Source organism: Pleurodeles waltl, chromosome 8, assembly GCF_031143425.1.
Source record: "Pleurodeles waltl isolate 20211129_DDA chromosome 8, aPleWal1.hap1.20221129, whole genome shotgun sequence".
Taxonomy (NCBI): Eukaryota; Metazoa; Chordata; class Amphibia; order Caudata; family Salamandridae; genus Pleurodeles; species Pleurodeles waltl.
Window position 1 is genome coordinate 1,352,526,097 of NC_090447.1, and position 27,195 is coordinate 1,352,553,291.

General features: G+C 44.9%; 1 protein-coding gene across 2 annotated transcripts in view; it reads right to left on the reverse strand.

Annotated features, from left to right (window-relative positions):
- DYNC2H1 (dynein cytoplasmic 2 heavy chain 1) overlaps nucleotides 1-27,195 on the reverse strand; it is a 1,541,159-nt gene that overhangs the window by 1,276,448 nt on the left and 237,516 nt on the right. For both annotated transcript variants that reach the window (XM_069202358.1, XM_069202357.1), the window contains exons 19-21: nucleotides 17,555-17,670; nucleotides 8,476-8,603; nucleotides 837-986 (exon numbers count right to left, since the gene is read on the reverse strand). In XM_069202358.1, the coding sequence (XP_069058459.1) occupies nucleotides 837-986; nucleotides 8,476-8,603; nucleotides 17,555-17,670 (394 nt within the window). The remainder of the gene's footprint in view (nucleotides 1-836; nucleotides 987-8,475; nucleotides 8,604-17,554; nucleotides 17,671-27,195) is intronic.

Genomic DNA, 27,195 nt, shown 5'->3' on the forward strand with positions numbered 1-27,195 from the left:
CCTAGAAAAAAGAAAGACATCCCACTAGGGCGTATCCAGAAAGGGAGTGAGTGCCACACAAAAACAGTGGTGGTATGGATTTTTGAGCAGGGGCCGGCCCTCAATTTCAGCCTACCAGAGACACACTGAAAGAAAAAGAATAAGAAAGAGAGAGAAGAGTGATCGATGGGGACAGATGGAAGCACATATGTGTTTTGTAATAATGAGTTCACCGGTTCATTTTGTATGACTCAACTAGTGTCAGTGCTTCAGGGTCTCCACTAGTTTCAACTGAGGGGTTTAAAAAAACAATTTAAAGTGTTGTCCTATGTTGCGTCATGTACTGCTTCTTTCATCATAATGGATATATTGTTATACCTCTGTTAACTGTTTTCGCCTTGTGTCTCGACAACCGCCCAGCGTTCTGTATTCTAGAGCTTTGGGGCAGTGGCCAGAAGGAGGTGGAGAAGGAAGATGTTGCTCGCCTGCTCTTGGTGTTCCAGTGCTTGAACAAAGCTTAAAAAACGATTTGCCACATGTATTTCTTTACACCCTATGAAGTCAGATGTTTCTGAGCTGGACTGTGCTGTTACATGGCCAGCATGAACGCTACCACTGCCTCTGAAACATACTCGAGCTCTGAATTTTTGCAGCATATATACAATTGTTCATACTTATTTACACAAACGATTTTGTCTACCTATCACCTGGACTTTGCAGTAAGTAAACATGATCCTTCCTTATGCCATTTTATTTCACAAAGTAAAATTTGTTGTTGATGTCACAGCAGGTACATTAGTAAATTTGTTGCGTGGTTTAGACCATAACTTTTCTGTCTTCGATTTTACATTTCTTACCTGCTCCTTAACCATTAGCTGATGACTTTCCATCATCAGTTCAAATTTGTCCCACTTTGCCCTCAGATTACTGATTGATTCCAGGCCTCCTCCGGCTACAGATCTCAATAAACGGTTTTTGTCCTCTGCTTCTTGAAACAGCGGCAATATCTAGAAACAGATTTCAAGGTATCCATGAGTTTAGCTTCCAAACGTACGAGAGAATACAACGAAAGTTTACTGTTCGCGTTTTAAAAAGGTGCTATATTTTATAATTCACCAACCGTTTCTGTGAGTACCGTTGGCCTAGCAAACAATAAATTATCGAACATCTCAAATCAGCAAAGAAAAAGGAGAGATTTGTAAGTATCTTTAATTTGCAGTCAGGGGAAACCTTAAAGAAACATGAACATGGTAATTGCGGTTTAAAAAGAATTGTTAACTACAAACATTTGTTAAGTAAATATTTTTGTTAGCATTTTTGCTTAACATGATACAAAAACGTGTGCTTGTGTGTTAACCTGTTCACCTCAGGAACATTCAGGATCATCACAGCTCCATTCCAAAATTGTTACAACACTACACAAGAAGACAGAGGGGGTGATTCTAACTTTGGCGGGCGGCGGAGGCCGCCCGCCAAAGTTCCCCCAACAGAATACCGCTACGCGGTCAGAAGACCGCCGCGGTTATTCTGTGTTTCCCGCTGGGCTGGCGGGCGACCGCCAGAAGGCCGCCCGCCAGCCCAGCGGGAAACCCCTTCCCACGAGGAAGCCAGCTCCGAATGGAGCCGGCGGAGTGGGAAGGGTGCGACGGGTGCAGTAGCACCCGTCGCGATTTTCAGTGTCTGCATGGCAGACACTGAAAATCTTTTAGGGGCCCTCTTACGGGGGCCCCTGCAGTGCCCATGCCATTGGCATGGGCACTGCAGGGGCCCCCAGGGGACCCACTACACCCCTCACCGCCATCCTGTTCCTGGCGGTCAAAACCGCCAGGAACAGGATGGCAGTGAGGGGGTCGGAATCCCCATGGCGGCGCAGCTGAGGATTCCTCAGGGCAGCGGAAAACCGGCGGGAGACCGCCGGTTTTCCGTTTCTGACCGCGGCCATACCGCCGCGGTCAGAATGCCCTTGGGAGCACCGCCAGCCTGTTGGCGGTGCTCCCGCGGTCGTTCACCCTGGCGGTCAATGACCGCCAGGGTCAGAATGACCCCCAGAACGCGGAATCTACACACAGATACAGCTCAGCAATGCAATTAACTGCTTGAAGGCGTTGGACTGCACTTTTTCCCATTAGCTACCTGCTACGCACATATATTTGCTATAGCTCCCCAGTATCACTCACCAAAAAAATGCACGTCTCATTAAAACGGACACAATCACTCAAAAAGCCAGATAAGTCCACAACACAAATGAAACTGCGTACAGAAAAGCGCAACTACCATACTAATGGCAGACTGTGTGCTGCATGTGTGGTCATTTACAACAAAAGGCCCTATAACACAAAAAGTTAATGTTATCGGTAGAGGTTTATATCGCCTACACGTACTTGTGCCACTTTTTCTGTTCGTAAACATTCCCACCAATTTTCCCTGAAGCTGCATCAGGATTAGGTTTTCCACACGTTGTTACGTGACTATCTTTTTATTGACTCGTAATCCTCCTGTGCAAAGTTCTGTATAACGGGGAACTCGGCCCAGAGGGAATGGAGCTCCTTGCTCAAAAGCACATTTTTTTGTTCGCAAGGAAAAAAAATTGTTCCCATGGAGAAAGCCCTTCACCTATCAAGTGTGGTGGTGATCATTTCTCCTTTCCATCTTGGAAGAGGAGTTACTCCAGTCCTTAACTGAATCAATCGCATACCCTTGCAAAGTGAAAATGGGGTGGATAGGAGTTTGGGAATACCAACAAATGTACATGTTTGGGACATTCTCAAACTTCCAAGGAGGCCTTGTAATGCCCACCTCCCACTCGTTGAGAGGGATTTAATACTGCAGATATTGCTGCACTTTCCGGGAAAATTTCTGCTGTAGTAAATTGATTTGTGCCTACTAGGAATTCTTTTATGTATTTCTGGCGGCCATAAAAAAGATAAATTCAGTCATAAACATATGTTAATGACTCAATTTACATTTGTGCATATGGCCTAATAATTATACCACACTGAAGCAAAGACAACTTCTGCAACATTGTATCTTCAGCTCCTGCCAGCAACTGAAACTGTTGCCAGGTCGTGCATCCTCCGAGGACTGCCTGTCTTCAGCTTGCCCCAGAAGAACGAAGGAATCTCCCTTGAAGTGAAGGAGTCACCTCCCTGCTTCAGCAAGCAACCCTCTGCAGTGATGGCCGGTGGCTTGGGTCCCCTCTTCTGAAGAAGTGCGTGGATCCAGCAACACAGGTAGTGGACTGAAGTGGTCCCGACGGTCCTAAAGTCCAGCTGTCCAACTTTGGTGGAGGTAAGAGCTTGCCTCCCCATGCAAGACAGTACCCCTGTGCACCACATGTTTTGCAGTTGCCAAGGCTTGTTGGCATCCTTCCACGAAGTTCTTTGTGCACCGTGCAGCTTCGGCCCCCAGCACTCTATCCTGCGACGCACAGCTTTCTGAGTGGTTCTCCGGCAACGTGGGATCCTTTTGTGTAGTGCTGCATGGGCCTCCTTTTGCACCTTCTTTGTCCCGGTGCTGTGGGACTCCTGTGCATGCTGCCTGGTCTTCTGAGGGCTTTCTGAGTTGCTGAGAGCCCCCACTGTATCCCCCTCGTGGTCCCGGGCAGTGCCATTTTCCGCTAACTGCATGCTTTGTATGTGCCAAGGCTTGTTGGCGGAATCCAGCGACGCAAACCAGACTGCATTCATTCATCCGGCGTGGGACATCTTCTGCACCAACCAGGAACCTTCATCTGTCTTCTTGGGTGCCATTCTGACTGTTGTTCCTCACGGGTGGTTCATCTTTTGCACCTTCATCCGGGTTAGCAGGGGCTCCTGTTCTCCCTGGACTCTTCAGTGCTCCTTGGACTTCCACAGGTCTTCAGGTCCAGGAATCCATCGTTGGTGTCTTGCAGTCTCTTCTGGTTCTCTCAATCTTCTTTCTCGTGTTCTTGTGTGTTCTAAAAGTTACTGTGATTTATTCCTGCTTTCCTGGTCTCTGGGGTGTTTTCTAATACTCCCAGCGCCCCTCTACACACCACACTTGCCTAGGTGGGAAACCGACTTTCGCATTCCACTTTCTTAGTATATGGTTTGTGTTCCCCCACAGCCCATTTCTAACTATTGTGATTTTCACTATTTGTACAGTTTTCTAACTGTTTTTACAGCTATTTCTGCATACTAGTGTATATAATTTGTGTATTACTTACCTCCTAGGGGATTATAGTCTCTATGGTATTTTTGGCATTTGTGTCACCAAAATAAAGTATCTTTATTTTTGTAACACCAAGTATTTTCTTTCATGTGTGTGAGTACTGTGTGACTACAGTGGTATTGCATGAGCTTTGCATGTCTCCTAGTTAGGCCTTGGCTGCTCATCCACACTACTCCTAGAGAGCTTGGCTTCTAGACACTGTTCACATTTCACTAATAAGGGATAACTGGACCTGGTATAAGGTGTAACGACCTTTGGTACCCACTACAAACCAGGCCAGCCTCCTACACCGCTGTTATCACCCAGGCCCTCAACCCAGTCCTGACCTTCAGACTGGTATTCTACTGGTAATCTCAATCTTCCCTGAGGCCTAGCCCTTCAGAAAAGAACTCGGACACTGACCTAGGATACAGGGGTCTGTCGGCTCCGCTCTTGCTCTGTGTCAGATTCAGGGATCAAAATGGGGCTGGTGCCACCGGTGGCATCAATGTCAGGATCGGGAAAGGTTGTGTTAACAGGAACAGCGCTGGTCCAGATCCCTTATCGAAAGCATGGGGGCCCATCGAAGCAGAGGCCAAAGTAGCTGGCGCTGAATCAGATGGAGATCTTTCTGACTTCTGTGGGGCCCAAAGGAGCTCCAGAGGGATCAGCTTGCTTAAAAATGAGGCGGATGGCCTCACAAAAGTCTTTAACCCGAGCAGGGGTCTCTCCAGCTCACGGACAAGGTGAGAAGTCCACGCAGGTGTAGGCGGAGCAGAACCATGCCTCAAATATTGATGCTCTTTCGGTGCGTTGGCCGACGGATGAGGATAAGTCGAAACACACTTCGATTTCATCTGCTTCTTGTGCCTCATACCAGAGTGCCCGAAGATTTTGAGTAGGACAAGAGGACTTTGGGCTCCTGCAGCAGTCCCAGGACGAGATCTCAGAAGAGCTGCACGATGGGGAATGGCATGACTTGGAGCCGTGATCATGCTCCAGACACAAGAGGTGTGGGTAAAAGTAGCCACACAATTTATAACCTGTCTTCCTCAAAGACATCCTAAACACACCAGAAGGAAAAACCTCAAAAAAGGGGGTTGACAAAAGATCAATAAAAGCCTGTCAAAATTGACAGAAGGTAGCCCTCTCTAGATCTGTGCTGACTGACATGGAAAGAAAAGAAGTGATGTCAGTGAGCCGAGGTGACGCCTATATAGGTGACGCGGACATCACTTCTTGCGCGGGGAATGCCGTACAGAGCCGACTGATGCCCACTACCAGTGTGCAGGGGCGCTGCTAAAAAAAAAAAAAAAGACAAAATAATTTTTTTAAAAAATTCTGAATCCAGTCTGACGCCAGGGAATTTCAGAGTTAAGAAATCTGCGGCTAGAAATTTCTATCAGATTTATCATTACTTACACATTAAATTCCCGCTATTAGGATTTAATCTTCACCGAACTGGGAAAGAATGTGTATATTTGATGTACTTCCAGGCTCGTAATCACTTTCTATTTATCTTGTGTAATACGTCCTGTGCAACATCTTAAGTTATATTACGTGAACAGGGGCATTAAGTGGAACTCACCTACAAATCTTATTATAACATTTTATGCAATTAACACTTTAAAGATGGTTGGCAGGTGGTCGTCTGTGGAATAACAACAATGAATCAGATTTTCCGCTGCAGCTTAAGCCAATGGACAACTGATTCCTGCTGTCTGAGGCAACTGAGTTGTTAAAAATTATGATGCCCCAACTAACATTACAGCATAGTGACTTATAAACCCTGGAGCCATCTTTAAAAGTTACGTAAATGTAAGTATTTTCAAATGTTTTCTCTGTTGTGGTGTTCAATGGTCTGAAGTCGCTGTTATTCAAAATTCTGCTTCCAAACATACGTTATCAAAAGGATGAGTCATCAAGGTGGTTCCAATTCTGTTTGGTTATCTTTAAAAGCATGCGGGTGGTTATTATGGTTCTGCATTTTAGCAAAATATTCAATATATTGTGGCTGAACTGCATTTAGGAGTCGGCTTCCAGATGGTAGAACAATTAAACATACGGGAGGCAGGGGTGTAGTATGTCAGTCACTTACTAATCTGGCTACTGCATTTGAAAGAAGATGCACCTCATGTGGGTAATATGATCTAAGGACAATAAAGAGAGAGATGCAATAGTTGCACTATGGGAGACGAGAGCAAAAATGTTCATGGTGGTATTTCTAACGTGGTTGATGGGGGCAAGGGCTCCTAATGTTTTGCAAATTTAGGGCTTCTGAAGCACAAGCGGACAAATGTATTAATGTAGAAAGTGAAGTATAGTTGGGAATGAAAGATAATCCCTAGACATTAAACTGGTGAGCTGTTTCCTGGTGGAGTGTGTAAACTGACAGCAGTAAGAGAATATGGAGTTGGTCAAATACATCCTGGCTGGGGGCGACGCATGCTGTAAGCCAAGATGGCTGTGAAAATCATGTGGTTCTTGTGCTTCCACCCTTTTGGGTTGAAAAGGACACTGTGGTAGAGGGAAACTGGGTTCTGAGGTGTCAGAATCAGTGGGGAGTGTGGGGCCTAACCCAAAAAGGACTACATAGGTTCTCCTGATGAGGTACTTAATCTGTCTGCCCTACACACTCTGGTGTAAGATTTGTATGAGTGGCAGCACACAGAATAATTGGAGCTGATGGTGGTGAGTCACTGGGCTGTTGTTGAATTTCGAAATGGCCCTGGATAGTGTTGGACCTTAGTTATATGGTATAGGGTACAGGAAAAACTGTGTGAGCTGAGATTCTGCGGTGAAACTGGCTCTATACACACTCATTGAGTGACTCATTCTCCTGCACTGGGACAGAGAAAGACAAGGGTGAAGGGGCACAGACTTCAGGGTCATGCTGGTTGTCACACTGTCATTGAAGTCACAATATCCACTACGTCTGGAAGACAACCGTGCACTTTTGGGGACCCACTGGTGCCACTTTGAGTGACTTTCATTCTAGGGCACGGCAGGTCACTGCAGGGCTAGGTGTCTTTACAGGCACGCTGTTCCACTGTCATTCTTACATAACTACAGCCTACACAGATCCACTGCCATATTGCTTTAAAAGCAAATAAAAAGGGTTTGTGAGGGTGTTTTTAAAATTTAACTTTTCTTTTTTCTAGTAACCTTCAAGGATTTATGTATTGTCTTCCATATTTTAAGTAAATTAATGGAATTAGCAATATAGCCTGTTTTAAGGCTGCTAAAATATAAATTTTCGTCACATGTACTTCCTGGCCTTTCTGAAGTAAGGCGACGAATCTATACAAAATGTGACTTTAGAAGAAGTGCTCTGAGATTCCCTGCACATGGGAGAGACTATTCAGTGCTAAACATTATTAATGGAGATCTCCTGAAGGAGAAACGGAGTTTCGCAAATGAGAAAGAATGCTTTTGATTTCAATAAATGCCTTGTGTGGAGAATTGCCCAAACATTGGCCAACACTGAAGTAGAAATGAAAATGGTGGAATATAAAGTTGAAGGTCTGCCAAGCAAAGTGGCTGACTGAGAATTAACCACGTCGGTCACCAGGATTCAGTAAATGAAGCACCTTAATGAAGAAACCAAAGGCATAATCAGTTATTTTGTTGCTTTTAAGAAATGTGCTGTTAATAGTGTTCTGAAACTGGATTTAAAGATTGAAATGCTTGGTAATATAGGACATTAAGGTGAAATTGAAATGTTGCTGCATGCAGAATGAAATGACCAGTTTCCCCACTTCGGTGCACCATTTATTCCAAACTCTAGGGCAACCGAACATGATTTATCTTTCAATTCTTACGCTTGAAACCTTTTCCAAACAACAATTTTCCAGAGCATTCTAAACTCTCTTAAGCATCATATGTCAGTACAAAGAACAATGTCATCTCCATTACAGAAGACCGGAACCACGGTCTGCCTGCCCAATTTGGAGGAAAGCAGTGTAGCTCTACCAAAACTTCACCCAATCAAAAGTATACAGTAGAAGAGGAAGAGAATGGGGTGAGAACACACATCCGGGAGTCACTCCAGATAGCAATAATAGAAAAAAAGCAGGTGGAACATCCCAGGCTTAACATGTTGTTCACCACAGAAAAAGCACAGAGGGAAAAACCACTGCAGCATAATCCTACGATTTCAGCATTTGCTACAGAACTTTGGGCATTTTCCATTACCACACAACTCAAAATCCATGGAACACAGCAACTTGGAAAGTAAATTATAACTTCAAAAAGAGTACACATTCCTTCAGTTATGCATCTATGCCTTTAAACTGCAGTTTTATTTTTCAGCAAATTAGTCTGTACCTCTGGCTTTTTTGACATCAGTTCTCCATGCTTGCTGTTGGCTGCCCCAATCTCATCCACTGTCTGGGGTCGGTCAGATAATGCTTCCATTGCACCAGTTACAAATGCATCAATGTCATGCAGATTAGCTACATACAAAAAAATAGAAAGGACATCATTCGTCACCATGAAATATTTCCTTCTTAGGAATGATCTTCGATAGACAATCAAACAGAGAATTCTATTGCAAACAAATAGCTGCACATTACATGAATAATTGTGGTATTTTATCGAAGTAACCCCTGGTTAGCAATTTCCTAGCTTTTTATTCTGCAATGTTGATGAGTTGAGAATGCAGTGACCAGGTTATCTTTAGGTTCGCATGCAGGGAGGAAATCCGCCCAGAGTGCGGACTTAAAGATACTACCCGTAAATGCCCTTTGTGAATTCCTACAGTCGTAAACTTAGATGTTTTGTCTAAGTTTAGACCAAACATCTGTTTACCTTTGTGAATCGGGCCCTATGTGAGCATCTGTCATAAACCACCAATCGGGAGATTTGCCCATTTATTTTAAATCAAGAACTCAAGACACTTGTGCAATCCATGTGCTGTCAAGAACTGATTATGGCAATTCTCTTACTGGTCACTCTGGAGTACACCTCACACCTCTGAAGCTAGATGTGAACGCAGAGCTGCTCTCTCACGGGAACCAAAAGTCGTGAGGACATCTGTGCTAGTTTTACTTCAACAGCTTCCCCAAGGACACAAGAACTCTCAACACAATATGTACCCCTTACAAGCTGTTACACACGCAGTGAGTGCTACACACATTCACTCCTCTGCGTTTGGCCTACATGGTAAAATTGCCTAAGCTCTTGCTCAATGTGGAGTTACTTCTCTCTGGTAGTGTCGAAGGAATATGGCATTATGCAGCACTTTGTCTTTGAGTACCTAAAGGAGTTTAAGCTTCTTTCCCAAAGCCACTCCCATTTTGTTCCCAGTTAACAGCATCACTTACTGCATCGGTACCCCAATGTGGACTCTTCTATATTTCTTGTCTATTTACTTCCACTCTTCCCCTAACACAAATCTTCCACACCCACCTCCTCCCTAACCCCATCCCATTGTTACTGTATTTTAAGTTGATTACTGTGAACTTCTTTGTTCCAACTTCCGTTTGTGGGGATTTCAACCTACCAGATAGTCTCCAAGGTCCCATGCTAATGTGCATCGTTGCACTCAGACTGCAGTTGTGTCACTTCATACTGCACTAATTCCTTTTATTATTTTAATGTTTACTGTAGCTATTCACCATGCGGTTTTTTCCTTCTCAGGCATATATTCTGTTATAATAATTTTGCAAAACATGAATTGTCACTTATAGTCACCTCATTCATGTTGCAACTGTTTCCCTTCAATTGTAAAGTGTTCTAAAACCCTCACACTATGTTTGTGCTATATAAAAATGTGTAAGTAGTTAAGAAGAAAATAAGGGTTCAGGGGAAAAAGGGAGGTACATGGTGAACCCTCATGAAAAACTAAACAAGATTTGAGGGCAAAGATAGCTAACATAATTTGATTTCCCCAAATCATGTTTTCTTGACCTTTCACAGTGCACATAAACTAATAAAGTTAACTGTCAACATGATTCTACATCAGCACAGAGCAGGAGTGAATTCAAGGCCGCTAGCACTGCACAGCATTTAGCATGATACTTTTTATGTGCTGCAGGAGTGGCAGTGCTCAACAGCTCCTGAGCTAGCTTCTGCCTGCAGGTTGCCACCAAAAATACTCCCTGGCAACCCAGATCAGACAGGTCGCAAGGACAAACCAAAAGGCTGTTGTGGTGTTCTTCAGCCGTTAGGCAACTTAGGTGGCAGAGTCCCTCAGGGTTACCTAATATCACACAGACAGTGCTGTGGCTGGAATGCCTGCACCTTATTGCAAAATGTCAACCGTTATGAGTCATCAGGCTATGAGACCATCAGGTATCACAATAAAAGGAATCAGTAAGGGTATTGGTGGAATTCAGGTTCCGTGCTGCAAGCACAAGTTGTGGCACTAAGGTGGGCTGAGGCTCCGTGGCACACAGTGGGCTTGAAGAGATGCACAGCCTATTACTCAGTGCTGCCTGCCTCTGCTTCTGCTTCTTGCGCTCATATATTTCTGCATGTCATCAGATGAACATGGCGGCAAGCTTAGATCAGGAGATAGCAATGAAGTTCTCTGGCCAGAAATGATCAACACTCAAATTTGAGCACAATTTCTCCCAATGGCTCATGCTTCCTTCTCTAAGCTATCTTCTCCGCCTGCAAATTTGTTTCTCCCTAATTACTCATTCCAACCCCTTACAGCCACTACCCGAAAAACAATACACCTAATAAAACAATATTAAGTGCAGCTGCAAACTCTCTTGTGAGGCAAACATCTGTGCTTCTAGATGTTCCCACCTACATATGCAAACTCGGATAAAATGGCACCACTTGTGGGGACAAACAACTAAAATAATGAACTGCAGTCCTGACAGGTCGTCTGAAATGTAAATGAGACGTTCAACAGGGTAATGCCTAAAACAGCTGACCTATTGCCCCTTTCTATGTAAGCTGTCCTTTGATCTAATCCAAAATCTGAATGACAATTCCAACAAGCAAAGGCTGTAGGGCGTTGAACTAATTACATGAGCTTTCACAGACAGCTAAAGGTGCCTTAACACCAGACCTACAACGTATTCCTCAAGAAGGCATCTGAAGCTTATCAGATTGGTTGATGCATGGATATATTGTGGAACACTTCCAAATGAGAACTGGACTGCCAACATCAGATTACTTCTAGAATAAAGTTTGAATAGAGGAATACTTAAGATACTCTGAGTAACAACACAAGGACCTTGAAGTCAGACCAGCCAATTCTCAAAGCCACATAGCGAGCTACTGTTACCTAAACACATTTGCAAGACAGACATGCTATCCACACATGAACTCCAATAGTCCACCTAGGAATTTACTGAGGTCTCACCACAATCACTCGGTGACAGAGGAAAAGCAAGAGTAGGATACTTTTCAGGAAATACAGATGAAATAACAGTATGAAGGTATGTCAATACTGCTAATCAGCTCTTGAAGTGTCCTTCTAATGATGGCTAAGGCCTTTATCGTTCTTAATGACTTACTTAATTGAATGTTTGTGGGGTTGAACTACTTATAAAAAGGGGAGAAGGATGCTGGCTGGAACTTGACAAAGAAGTATAAATAGTTATTCAGATTAATGTATTTGTAGTTAAAAATTCCAATAAAGAGAATAAAAAGTACACATTTTTAAGAAGGTAACCTTCCAGGAAAAAGAGACCGTAAATATACTAGATAACATTAATAAAGGGAAGACCTAGGCAAAGCTAATTAACACATCCTGGCAGTTTGCACCACAAATAGGAACCTGGTAGGAACGGTTGGTGATGCATAAGTAACAGGCGTGTCCAAAGTGCATGGAGGGATGCAGATTTTGAGTTCACGGAGGCTTTAAAACATATTTACAGTCATAACTTTTTAATGTTTTAGAATAGCAACATTTTCCAAATATCTTTAGTACTTTCAGTTAAACACACTGTTGAGAAGTACATACCATGACACGTCCAGCAGCAATGGAAATCACCAAACAAAAAATCAAGTGTGCTTTGGTGAAGGTAAAATGGAAACAACAAGTACCAATCACTTCCACTAACACTTCCCCTTTCATGTTTTTATTAGGCCACCTACAACTCACATACACAGGCCATCTCCTCTCCCTCTGCTTATTAACAATTGTGAGATTGCTACAGTGTGTTGTAGGAACGATAGCAACTATGTTTCAAGGTATGTATCACAGTGTTTGCTTCCACCCAAGTTTCATCAACAGGTTATCCAATCAGGGGTGAAGGTTTATGATCTCTTCCTCTGTGTTAACTGGATCACATTGATCTCATCATAATTTGGGCAGCTGGAGGGCTTCCCACACTATGATAGGAACAATACAGGACAGCTTTAGTGGGGAATCATTTAGTGCTGTACATTCCACAATGGCCCATGTACGTACATCAGACACCCAGCATCCATGTAATGTTGCATTATTGGATTTCCACATTAAACATAATCTGCTCATGATCAGTGATAGAAATGGGGTCTTTGGTTGGCAGCAACTGCAGGGTAGCCCAACAAAGCACAGTCACAGGGAGGGGCAGCACTTCTCCTCAGCTCGTCACCTCTTCTCCTTGGCAGAGGTTACTCTTCAATCCAGAACTGATCTAAAAATCTGGGGGTTTGGGTCCACTACTTATCCCCTTTCTTCCTTTGAAGTAGGCAAACTTCAAAGGAAAGTCTCTGTTGTTCACAAGATGTTGCCTCGCACAGGCCTGACCCCAGACACACACCAGGGGGTTGGAGACTGCATTGTGTGAGGGGAGGCACAGCCCATTCAGGTGTAAGTGACCACACCTCCCTCCACTCTAGCCCAATTGGCTCATCAGGATATGCAGGCTACATCCCAGCTCCATTTGTGTCACTGTCTAGAGGAGATTCACAAACAGCCCAACTGTCAAACTGACCCAGACAGGGAATCCACAAACAGGCAGAGTCACAGAATGGTTAAAGCAAGAAAATGCCTACTTTCTAAAAGTGGCATTTTCAAACTAACAATCTAAAACACAACTTCAATAAAAGATGTATTAATGGCAGCCCCTATATTAACCTATGTGAGAGATAGGCCTTGCAACAGTGAAAACTCAATTTGGCAGTATTTTACTGTTAGGACATTTAAACCACATCAGTACATGTACCACCTTTAACATCCACTGTACCCTGCCCAAGGGGGTGCCTAGGGCCTACCTTAAGGGTACCTTACATGTATAAAAAGGGAAGGTTTAGGCCCGGCAAGTGGGTACACTTGCCAAGATGAATTGGCAGTTTAAAACTGCACACACAGGCACTGCAGTGGCAGGTCTGATCTATGTTTACAGGGCTATTCATGTGGGTTGCACAATCGGTGCTGGAGGCCCACTAGTAGCATTTGATTTACAGTCCCTGGGCACCTCTAGTGCACTTTACTAGGGACTTACTAGTAAATCAAATATGCTAATCGTGGGAAAGCCAATTACACATACAATTTCACATAGGGAGCACTTGCACTTTAGCACTGGTCAGCAGTGGTAAAGTGCCAAGAGTAACAAAAATAGCAAAAACAGAGTCCAGCACATAGCAACAACCTGGGAAGCAGAGGCAACAAGTTAGGGGAGAACACACAAAGGATGCCAGGTCTAACAATCAGTAACAACGCTAGGTCATCAAACGTACGTAGCTGCTTTAATCTTTCAGGCTCACCATCAGGCCTAATAAATGTACTTCTGATCTGAGGTATGTAGGAGGCTGGTTCAGTATATGGTGTACACCTGTCGGTGAGGCCCCCTGTACTGAGTCCAGGCAACCCTTAGTGATAGTGTAAGTGGTTCCAGATAACCAGAGCTTTCAAAGGGTAGCTGTGGAGAGCAGTTAAGGCTTATCAGCGGGGGTGGTGATAAAAGTGCAAATATCACACAGGTACTAAACTAATTTTGGTGTATCTCATAACTGGAGAGGTCTACACACACAAATATACTTAGAAACAGGTAAGTAAAGGAATCAAATAACATGGGCCCCTATGGGGAGGCCAAGCCATATACTTAAAAAAACAAAAAATGGGATGCTAAAGTCACTACTAACCAAGATTAAAACCCAAGGATCTTCAGGACTGGGGAAGCACTATAACACCAAAGGTAAGTAGCTAGGATTACTCAGGCTCCCGTGTACAGGGTGGTTACCACAGGTCAGGTGTCCATAGGATAACATGGGGAAGTCATGGTTAGAGTTTTCGTATTCCAGGACCCTTCCCAGAGGACCCAGAAGAAACCCATTGGGACAAGGTAGGTTCAAGAGTGCCCCCATCTGTAGATACCCGGAGAAGTGGAGTACCTACAGCAGGGAGCCCAGGTGCATAGGGAAGTCGTACCGGAACGTCCCATTGAAGTCAATGGTGACCTCGGTTGTCCAGCTGCTGGTGTGACCTGTGGACCAGATCAGTGGAACCCAGGCATGGATCGCGGTTAAAGAGGACCTAAGAAACAGAGTCCAGACCACCCGGGAATGTCCAGGGGGTGCAGAAGGGTAATGCGCACCCTTCTTGAAGATGCTTCCCTGAGGGACGGTTGTCATAGGAGTGCAGCTGTGGTGTCCAGACGATGTTGGAAGATCCCAGGAGTTATCCACGAGCTGTCCCATGCTGGTCGTCGAACTGCACGGGGGTCAGTGGTCAGCAAGACCACCAGCAAGCCTTAGCAAATGCAAGAAAGTGTTCCAGGATTTGGGAACCAGCAAGGTCCAAGAGACTCAATCTTTGCAGGTAAGTTCGGGCCAGCCCTCAGCAAGCAGGAAAGCAGGCAGGAATTGCATGAGATCCCAGGACGACCCTCTGGCAGCAGGCACAGGGAGTTGCAGGGAGGCCTCAGAAACACAATGAAGATGGATGCCCAAGTCGCAGGGGTTGCAGAGAGGCCATCGTTCTTGGAGCTGTGTGATGCTGGAGACAGGGGCTTCTTGGAAGTAGGAGGTCTTTGGTCTGAAGAGCTAACAAGCCCTTAACGACAAACAGGTGCAGTGCACCGGGATTCCGGCAAAGCAGCTCCAACGAGGGACCACAGACTTCTCAGAAGCAAAGAAGACAGGTCAGACCTCTGGAGAGCCACAGAAACACAACCTGTATTGTAGAGAGTTGAAGAGTCCGTGGGACAGCGAGATCCACAAACCAGTCGTCAACGTTGAGGTGCCTGTCGATGCAGGGAAGTGACTCCTTCACTCCAAGGGAAATTCCTTCTTGCTCTCGTAAGTGCAGGCATAGTCCTTGTGACTCTGGAGGAGTCCTTGCAAAGCATGAGACAAAGTTGCAGTAGGAGCCCTCCAACTAGTTTCAGCCTTGTTTTGGTTCCCGGATAAGTCCAGCAACCGTTCCAGTGTCCAGATTGCATAAGTGTCTTGCAGACAAATCTTGCTCTTGGTGACGAATCTAGGGTCCCATCCTCAGGGAAACCCTTAAGTAACCCAGGAAGGGGGTTGGACAGCTTCTGCAGTGACCCACCTATCAGGGGGGTCAGGGACGCTACTCTAGTAGACTGACCAGTCAGATGCTCCCAAAGGGCCTCTGCTCATTTTATTTCCAAGATGGAAGAATCAAGTGGCCCCCTGGCAGAGCTCTGGGCACCTTCCTTGGGGAGGAGCTGGACAGGGGGCTGGTCACTCCCCCTGTCCTTTGTGTGAGTTCATGCCAGAGCAGGAGCCAGGGGCTCCTGCACTGGAGTAAACCAGTTTATGCAAGGAAGGCACCAAATGTGCCCTTCAAAGCAGTCCTGTGGTGCTCAGGAGCACCCCTAGGAGCACCCCTACCCTCTACAGGAAACTCTTTGTTTCTCCTTCCCCTGCCTGAGTTAAGCTCAGCAGCCAGAGGGTAGAAAAGTGTCTGGGGTCAACGGCAGCACTGGCGTGTACACAGACCCTCTAAGGTTGCACAGGCATCCTTTAAGGAACCTCCACAGTACATGGTATCATGCAAATAACACCGGAATAAGCGTAGTTGCATGATTCCAACTTGTTTGATACCAAACATGACTAGGTTCAGGGAAACCATTACATAGTTGGACATCTCGAGATGACCAGTGTCCACTATATACCTTAAAATGGCTTCCCCACACTTACAAAGCACAGAAATGCAGGGGTGCCTTCAAACTAAGAACCATGCACCCTGCCTTTGGGCTGAAGGGCCTATCTTAGGGGTGACTTACAGGGTCCGAGTGCAGTGACCATGATGTAAGGTGAACCTTATATCTGGGGCGAAAAGTGCATGCACCTTTTCACGTAGTCTGCAACGGCAGGCTTGTAGTAACAGTTTTCATGGGCTCTCATGGTTGGCATAATACATGCTGCAGCCATGGGGGACCCCTGGCGTACCAATGCCCTGGGTACCTAAGTACAATATACTAGGGGCTTACAGGGGTACACCAGTATGCCAATTGTGGGGTGTAAGAAGTACTTACCAACCAAACCTAGGGGAGAGAAGACTGACACTGGAGTCCTGGTTAGCAGGATCCCAGTGTACTATAGTCAAAGCACACTGACACCAGGCAAAAAGTGGGGGTAACTATGCCAGAAAGATCCTACTTTCTTACAAGGAGGTCCTACAGCTCCAGTCAGCTCATTTATTACTGAGATGACCAAGTTCACAATGAGTGGAAATGTGGGCACATCATGCCACATGGGTGAAATCTGCACAGTCCTTATTACATTTCAAGCAGGTATTCAGTGCGGTATTATATTTTTTATGTAAGTTAGCAAGTCTCAGATATAGACAATAAAATTATTCACAACAATGTACACATGAAACAGGCATTATAGAAGACAATTTGGAATATGATAATATTCTCTCACAACAAGCCTCTAAGAATTGATCCTACTACCAACAATTTTTGCAACAACACCAATTCCATCTTTATAGCCTCAATGTAGGTGTTTTTTTTTATGTGCGGCTAAATTCCTAGCCTATGAGGTAAAATTATGCGGACTAAGCTCTTAAAAACCTGCTCTCTTAGTTGAGTATTTTGTTCTCATGATCTTCGCCAAACCTAAATTATCCATTTCCAGAAAAGGGCCATTGTCTCAGATAGCTATAGGGATAATGAGTGCCTACCCAGGTTACCATGTATATGTTGTTTGTACCTATGGTACACTTGAATGCCCAGGTTTTTGAAGGCATATTCTTCTTGGGCCAGAGGGGACAGATCCATGTTCATAAATAGAGTGTCCTTGACAGAATGCAAATGAGATTTAAATAAAACTGCACGTAGTTACAGATAGCTTTTATAGTCCTCAACGTGAATATTCTGATGTTGGTCATGACAGCAATCAATAAAGGCAGAGTGTCCATATATTCTTTGCTTTCCAAAAATATGTCGCGGCACATTAGATCACATCTTCAGAAACATCTACTGAAATGCAAAAGCTTCCTACAAATGTAAGTACATTGGAGTTGGAAAGTCTCTTTATAGCTTACCTTGGATTGATTTCTTCAGTGATAAGAGTAGGGCATCAAACAACTTCTGAATGAGATCATCAATCACACTCTTCACTGGGTTACAATTAACAGTGATGCAATCCACCTTGACAGTGCTGAAATGTAAGTGGATTAATTATATGCTATGGTGCTAAATAAAATAAATAAACAAATATATCTGTTCTGTCCTTTTACCATTTTATCTGCTTTGCTAAACAGTTTGAGTCCAAGTGTTAATAGTGCCCTAGACTAACTAGGTGCAGAGGCAGCACCATAACTGCATTCCCCACTCTGTCCTCACTTTAAGTAAGTACACCAGGCTGAAGGACATAATAGCACAGTATTGAATTGAAAATAGGTTTGATATTCAAATTTAAAGATTTTATGAAGAGCATAGCACTTTCTTAAGCACAATTATATGACAATCACTTTTTGGAACATACTTGTTGTATTTCATTAAATGCACAGTTAATTCACTGAAATAGCTGAGATATGATAGTTTAGAGTGTCTGATATTTCATCTGAAAATTGATGCATAAGCTTTACAGATTACCTTTAGTGCAAAATCAAACCTGTAGGTTTCAAGAAGTTAAGTTTCCCATACAGTCTGCATATAAATGTGTGAAAAGGGGGATTTTGTTACTTTGAGAAGAAAATGTGGTTGTATTGATTTCTCAATATCTGGTGGTACTGATTTCTTGGATAGTGGAAGTAGTATCGTCTTCACATATCTTCTTTACAAGTCGACAACTTTGTAATCCAGGATTAAGACCCTCATCAAAATTAATGTTGGCTGTTCTTACAATAAAGTTAACAATAAACGTACATCAGCTATGAATTCATTTCAGTTCTGATTTTTAACTTAACTTAAATTAGGGGGCACACCTTCATCCACAGCTGATCTTCAGCTCCAACTTGTTTTATTGATCACACTCCATTTTGTTTTTGGGGTTCCCTTATGGTTTCCAATAAGTCACAACTTTTGTGACTGACTTGAAGGGCCTGGGTGGGAAGGATTTCAAAGCCAAAATAAACACCTTGAGAACTCGAATAGTTAAAACATGTGAATCCTGCCCAGAAGGATATGGACTTAAGACAAAACTGTTGGCTATTCAGTATAAGGCATGCTCCCTTAGCACTCTTTTTGCTTGTACATGACTGGACTATCCAGTTCTGTATGAAACAGGTGGATTTTGTTACAACGTGATGCAGTAAAGGCTGATCAAGTTCATATCTGATCTCTGTTAACAAGCCAAGTATGCAAAATATACATAGCAGAAGGAAGCTAATTCTCTACGTCAACATAAGTCCCATATCACAAAGGTTATATGGTAACCAAACTTATAAAACATATGAACATTTTAAATTTGGGCACCTACTGCTGTGTGAAATTATTCGGACTAGGGCTGGTGTTACACATAATGAAAAACAGAGGCACCTTTGTGAAACAGGCACTGAAAATTTAGATCCTATATCTTATGATCGTAGGATTCTGCAGGTGCCATTATCAGATTCTGGAACTGGACCATTGCCCATATCAAAAAATTAATCTAGAAACAAATACTGTGTGCACTTTAACAAACTGTAGAACAATGTACTTACCTTCGGAATTGCCTTATCTGGTAGAGACTATCTAGCCATAGATTCCTTACCTCAGAATTATCCCAAGGCATCAGAATGGATCTGGAAATTGTTTAGTGATCCGACAGGTGATGTTTGGCTCTTCATGTCATCATTGGCATTGTCATGCCAGAAGTGATGTTTATGATGCCTATATGGGCACCAGACAGGCACGCTGCTGTCAGTTTCTTTTCATGACGTTCCACACCAGGAGTGCAGAACCGTGAAGAGCACAGACCACTGGTGTGGAAAACTAGGGCCTTAAAAGAGGGAAAGGCCTGTCCCTAGAAATCCATTTGCAGAGTGGGGTGGGTGGATTGGTCAGTAAGTAATCTGTATGCTAGACAGAGCCTGTACAAGATAAGGAGTTACTAAAAGTAAGTAACTTGGTCATCAAATAGAGACTTCTAGCGGCAGATTCTTTACCTTAGAATAGATACCCAAGCAATACCATCTCTCAGAGGTGGGTCTGAGGATCAATTTTAGATGAGTAAGTCCTGTAGGACTGAATGGGCAAAAAGCCCATCCCTATGAACCTGACTGACCAGGCAGCAGTGCTTTGTAAACGTGTGCAATGAGACCCACACTGTTGCCTGGCAGATGTCCAGCCTCAGCTCTGTTGGAATGAGCTCGCTATCCCTGCGGGGGTTGCTTCTTGGCCAGTGTGTAGCAGATCTTGATACAGAGTAAGATTCATCTGGAGATGGTCCACTTCTGCAAGGTCAGACCTTTCTTCACTCCAACATACCGTATGAAGAGTTAGTCATCCAGCCGAAACTCTTGTGTGCCGTCAAGGTACAACAACAACACTCTCAGGTCCAGACGGTAGAGTCTCTATTCTTCTTCGGAGGGATGTGGTAGTTTGTAAAAAGTAGGCAGGATGATGGATAGGCCTACGTGAAATGGATTGACCACTTTCAGAAGAAAGGAGGCTCTTGTGTGAAACACCAGTTTGCCAGGATAGATAGGGAGGTAGGAAGGCTTGGATGACAAGGCCTGAATCTCACTGAACTCTGGGCACATGTGATGGGGGCTCAAAGGGAATTGTTAGAACAAGATTTAAGGCCCACTAAGGTTTTATAAAGGGTGAAGGAGGGAACATATGCTGAAGACCTTTCAAGAACCTATTTACAACAGAAGAGGAACTGCTGATCAGGCAATCACAAAAAAGCAGAGATAGCAGAGAGATATCCCTTATGAGTGCCTCAAGCAGAGCCCTGCTGGGTGAGAAAGAGAAGAAAAAGAAGGACTTGAAAAAGAAGAAAGAGAGCAGGAAGGAAAATCAATTTGCTTTTGTAAACACCATGCCACAAATTTCTGACAATGGCAGTCAAATACTGTCTTAGTGTAGGGATGTCTGGCTGCCAAGAAAACATCACAACCTTTGTAAGGAAGGTAAAAAGCTGTCAACTGCTGCCACTCAAATTCTACTCATGAAGGCGAAGAGATGGCAGGTTTGTGTGAAGAACCTTCCCTTGCACCTGCGACAGAAGATCCTTTTGAAGGTGCAGCCTGATCAGAGGAACACTAGCCATGCTCAACAGCTCAGGATACCAAACTGTTTGTGCCCCGTTTGGGGTCACAAGAATTAGTTGGGCCTGGTTGTTCCTGATCTTCTTGAGAACTCTGAGTAGTAGTGGTATGGGAGGAAAGGAGTACATGAGGCCTGAGCTCCAATCGAGATTAAAAGCGTTACCGAGTGCCTCCTTAGAAACTCTAGCAAGCAGAATCATTGACATTGCATGTTCTCTGCGGTGGCTAACAATTCTAACCAAATATCTCCACCTGCTGAAAGAGACCTTGCACCACCTCTGCATGGAGACACCATTTATGATCAACTAGGCATCATCAATGGAGTTCTTCCAACACGCTGTTCAGAGACCCCGCCATGTGTTGAACCACCAGAGAATGCCCTTTCATTCCAGAGATGCAGAGCCTCTTGACAAAGGGTCAACGACCCCACCCCCACCATGTTTGTTGCAGTACCACATGGTGGTGGTGTTGACCGTGAACACCTGCACTAACTTTCCCTTGATAGAGGGTAGAAAGGCTTTCAATGCCAGTGGGATCATACGGGCTTCCAATAGGTTGATGTGGAGTTCGGAGTCCATAGAGACCAGAGTCCTCTCACCTCCACTTCTCCCAGATGGAGACTCCATTCCAGAAGTGATGCATCTGTCTCTACTGTGAGGTCTGGTTGGGGAAGGGGAAAGGGGTCTGCCGCTGACTGAATCATGGTTTATTAGCTACCACAGCAAATCTTGTGCAGCTCCTTCCGACATCTGGACCATGTCGGAGAGCTTCCCACTGCTGCACCCATTGGAACTTCAAGTCCCACTGCAGAGCCTGCATATGCCAGTGGGCATGTGTCAACAGGAGAATGCAGAAGGCCATGAGCCCCAGCAGCCTCAGAGTCTGTCTCACTGAACTCTAAGATATAGGCTGAAACATTAGCATCATACATTGAATATCCTGGACTTGCCATTCAGGAGGATATGCCCGAAACTGCACTCTGTCCAGAACAGCCCGATGAAAGGGAGCATCTGAGAAGGAGTCAGGTGTGACTTTGGCATGTTTATAGTGAACCTGGGCAAGTGCAGGAAGTCCGCTGTAATCTGGAGGTGAGAAACAACAGACTGGGGCGAGCCCGCCATCAACAGCCAGTCATCGAGGTAGGAGAAGGCTAGCACTCCTGATCTCTGCAGATGAGCTGCAACCACTACCATCACCTTGGTGAACACCGGAGGGGCAATCGTAAGGCCAAAGGGAAGCATGCTGAACTGATAGTACTCATGTCCTACCATGAACCGCAAGTAACGCCTGTGGGCAGGCAGGACGGGGATGTGAAAGTACGCGTTCTGCAAGTCCAGCGCTACCATCCATGCTCCTGGGTCCAGGGCAGATAGGATTTTAGTTAAATTGAGCATTTTGAACTTCTCCTTCTTGAGGAAGAAATTAAGAGGGTGTAGGTCTAGGATAGGACAAAGGCACCATCGTTCTTCGGCATCAAGAAGTAGCTGGAATAGCAACCACAACCAAGAGAGCTGTGACTTTAGCCGTTTGTAAGTGGGCCGCATGAGGTGAGAGAGAGAGTGCCAAAGGGGAGAGATTAGCCCCTTCAGGCGATCTGCAAAATCCACTTGTCTGATGTTGTACACCACCAGTGGAGCCGGTGACAGCGAATCCTGCCGCCAACTGGGTGCCCATGATGGTAAAGGGGCAGATTAGGGGGGTTTGGAGGTTGTCACTGCCTGGGGGTGAAGAGGGGTATGTGGTAGTGGACTGGCCCGAACTCTGGCTGTGCGACCCAGGGTCTGGGATGCATGAGCAGCACAGTGGCTGGGAGGGTAGAGGTGCGGTTGGAAGCTCCTTCCATTACCATGAACGGGGGAAAAGGCGGACTGTGAGTGACAAGGGGCCATGGAAAGGCCCAATGACCTGGCTGTAGCCTGACTGTCCTTAAAGCGCTCCAGCGCCAAATCCACTTGGCTCCGAAGAGATGTGAGCCATCAAAGGGCATGTCCATCAGAGATGATTGTACATCCCCAGATAAGACAGCAGTCCTTAACCAGGCATTACACTGTAAGGCCAGCGTTGATGAAACCGCTCTGCCTGTTGCGTCAATGGTGTCCAGTCCAAATCTTGCTGGGAAATTCGCTACGTCTCTCCCATCGGCAACAGGCTGGGGACGTATGCACCAGGTCTCCTCGGGGAGCGGTGGCAGCACCTACACTATTGTATCCCACACTGCATGGGAATAGCGGTCCAAAAGACTTGCTGTGATCATGGACCTCAGTGCCAGGCTAGTGGAAGAAAACATCATCTTCTCTAAAGAGTCCAGCCTCTTGGGTTCCTCATACGGGGGTGCGGTTGGCAATGTACCAGGATTTGCAAGAGACATAGGCTTGGACTATCAATTTCTTTGTGGCAGGGTGTTGGGTGAGGGAATTTGGGTTCCCTGGAGCAGGACGGTGGTGGTGGTGGGCAATTGTCCTATTCACAAGAGCCCCTGTGCTGAGCTTGGACCAGGTTCTAAGTAGGAGGTCCGTGAGGGCTTCGTTGAACAGGAGTAGCGATTCTGAGGTGGATACTCTCAGTTGCAGTAGCTCTGTCAAGACATTAGTCTTGACTGCCACTGAGGTAACTGAAGGCCCTCAGCCACCAACCGCACTACCATGGTGAAAGACGCTCCCTCCTCCATAGCCATGGTGGGGGAAGACAAACCATGCCAGTATCCGGAGAAGTGTTCAGTTTACTGGCCTCACCCAGATCCTCACACTATTCCATGTTGGTATTATAAGGCTGGTGTTTTTCAGGGTCCAGGAACCCCTCACAGTCCTCCCCGAGTCCTAGCCTACAAGAATAGGGCTCAGGCTCTGCCTGGAAGGCATGGTTCCAATCAGTGCCGTAGGTGGCGTCTGTCGATGTCCTTCGAGCTCTGTGCCATGTTCGGGGATGAGTATGGGGGTGGTGCCACCCAGTAGGTGCTGGCAGCACTAGGAGCGTTGACGTCGGGACCTGTGCCTGTGAAAGTTGCTATAGCATGACCAGTGTTGGTCGGGATTCAAGATTGTATCCTAAGAGCCCCACTGGTGCCGAGGCCAGGAGGGCCCCTGCTGAACCCTCAAGGCCCAAAAGAGGGAACAGGCCACTGAAATATGAGGTGCAAGGCCCATAGAACTCTTGGAAACTCGGGGAGGCGAGGAGACGGTCCAGACACTGGCTCTAATGAGGAACAGGGCCTTGACGATCAATGCTCAATTGTTTTGTCGCCTGACGGACAAGTTGAAGTCGAAGCGTGCGTGCTGTGTTCTTTTTATGGTGGTAGGACTTACCCTAGTGACCCGACGACTGAGTGTGATGAAAATCTAGTGCTCCGTGATTGCTCTTAGGACCTTTCTCTTTACCAGGATCTAGATTGTTGCAGTGTTGCACGTCAAGCGACCAGGAGCTTGAGGGATTTACGGTGTGGCAACTGGTGCAGGCCTTCAGGTTGTGGTCATGCTCAAGGCACCAAATACGTGCAAGGACTTAAAGTCGACCTTCCTCAATGAAATCCTACCATACCAGGAGGAAAAACCTCAAAAAGATGTCAACAAAAAGTATAAAAAGTTATTCACAAAATGACTGGGGATACCAAGCTCTCAGTTTCTCGAGATCTGCACTGACTGGCGCAGAAACAAAAGAACTGACGTCAGCTTGCCTGGGTGACACTATATGGGGACCTCAAACGTTACTTCTGGCACGGACAACGCCATGCAGAGCTGGACATTGCCACCTAATAGTGCGCAGGGGTCCAGCTCACAAAATGTGTCCGGATCCGGTCTGACACCAGGTGAAAATTCTAAGGTAAAAAAATTGTGGCTAGAAGTAGCTACTAGATAAGAAAGAATAATGATTTTGGATTTTTGAAGGCTACTGAGGTTTTTCTTGTGGATGTAAACTGTATTAAAGAGATTGTAACATCTATATAGATATTATCAACCAAAAACTATAACTACAAAAAAAAAAAAAGAATATAGGGTGCACTTCTGATCGACACAGTTATGCATATTGGTTGCATGTCCGAACATTTTGCTCCACATCTTCTCCGTCTACATTTGTCAGTCTGCTGAAAGTCATCAGAATTATTTTGCTAATAACATACTCAACATTTTCAGTTTTCAGTAGAGACTTCTGAATTTGACCCCAGAATATGAAACCGCCAGTGTCTATATTTTTGAAGAACCAAAGCATGTTAACATCAAAAAGGAGCATGTACCCCATGGTAGATACCATGACAGTATTGGCAAAAAGGAGTTAGGGATTATTTGTTTTGCTAATCAAATTAATATGTATTACACTAGTGAGGAATATTTTAAATTGTGATGTGTGTGTAAGGGACCAAACACTTGGGTTGGCAAAGTAATTCCCATGCTGCTTCACTGAAAACAGCTCAGGTGCTGTCTCAGGTGTGTACATCTATGATGTTTCATTTTTGTGCTACAATTCCAAAGAAATAAAAAAAGAACAAGGTGATGGGTGGAACTGCTTGAATTAATCTCAGCCACTAGCAATCGCTCTGGCCTGCGTTCCATCCATCTCCTTGTAATTTTTGCATTGAACGCCCTAAGGGTGCCAGGTATGCCCAGATGTGGGTTCCTTGTTCACTGTGCCACTGGAACCAAGCTATACTCAGCTGAAGAGTACATAACAAAGGCAAAACTAATTCTGGATTGCTCGTGTTCCGGTTCAGGGCCTGACAGTTCAGGCTGGACTGTTCCCATTAGGAACAGGGTCAAGACTGATTTGCATATGGCTGGGACCAAACTGAGGTTGTATGGTGGGTGAAAAAAGATTGGTTGGGATGCAGCCCCAAGCGATTGCCACAGGCTGAGATGAATTTAAGCATTCCATGTATTACCTTGTTGTTTTTGCATTTGAGTCTGTAACAGCGCAAGGTATGCCCAGGCGTGTTCTGGATTCACTGTGCTACTGGAACCAACTTATTACCGGCTGAAGAGCCCATAACAAGGCATAACCGGTCCTGTGCTGCTTGAGTTTCAGTTCAGGAAGGATCTGGTCTGGCAGTTCGGGCTGGACGGTTCCCATGAGGAACAGGGTCAAGACTGTTTTGCATGTGTCTGTTTCCAAACTGAGGTGGCATGGTGGGGAATGGCTGCGATTAACTCAGGCTTTCCATCCATTGCCTTGTTATTCTTGCATTTGACACTGTAAGTGCGCAGAGTATGGCCAAATGTGGGTCCCAGGCCCACTGTGCAATTGAAACCAAGCTATATCCGGCTGAAGAGCCCAAAACAAGGGAGAAACCGGTCCTGGGTTGCTTGTGTTTTGGTTCAGGGAGGACCTGATCTGGCAGTTCGGGTTGGATTGTTTCTATGAGGAACAGGGTCAAGACTGTTTTGCATATGGCTGGGTCCAAACTGAGGTGGCATGGTGGGTGAAAAATGATGGATTGGGATGGGCTCCAAGTGATTGCCCGTGGCAAAGATTTAGTCAGACATTCCATACATCACCTTGTTATTTTTGCATTTGGCTTAGTAAGTGAACTAGGCAAGCTAAGGTGTGGGTCCGTGGCTCACTGTGCTACTGGAACCAAGTTATTCCCAGCTGAAGAGCCGATGATAAGGGCATAACCGGTCCTGGTTTGCTTGTGTTACGGTTCAGGGAGGACCTAGCCTTGCAGTTCAGACTGGACTGTTCCATGAGGAAAAAGGTCAAGACTGTTTTGCATGTGGCTGGGTCCAAACTGAGGTGGCATGGTGGGGAAAAAAGGATGGACTGCGATGCAGCCCCAAGTGATTGTCAGTGGCTGAGATTACATCAGGTATTCCATCCATCACCTTATTTTTACAATCCCAAATAAAGACATCTTTTAAGTGTCTAAATTTATGAACTGCAGTGGAAGATATCCTATTCTTTTAAAACCACCTTCAACAATGCTGCATACTCCAGAACTCCATAACATAAACAAAAAAAATCAGATGGGGAGTCTGGTAAGTCCATTGTTGGTTTCTAAAATATGTAATGGCAAGTCATTGTAGATACACTTGTAGTCAATGACCAAAGTTTGAAAACACAACTTTGGTTTTCTGAGCACATACAGTAAATGGTGGAACCTATGCTTCAATTACAAATTCAAAGTCTAAATACAACTTAACTTATCAGACTTTTGAAAAAATAACAATCTTAATGGCTACCAGAGTTCTATAGCGTGGCACCTGGTAGATTAGTCAGAACGCCAATAAAGAAAATAATCTTATACAATCTAATATTGGAAGATACAGATAAATAGGAACAAAGTATGCACCAGGACAAGGATCAAGGGAGAAGGATGAGAAAAGAAGAGTTATTTAGACTATGTGACCAGTATAAAATAGTTAGCTTTGATTTGGGGTGTTCATTGATTGATGAAAATATTTTAAATAAACAACAGACATCTGTAAAGCTATTCAAATCTATTAAAGTAGAGAGAAGATCTGACTGCCTTCCCTTAAATTTCCACTCCAATACACTGTATC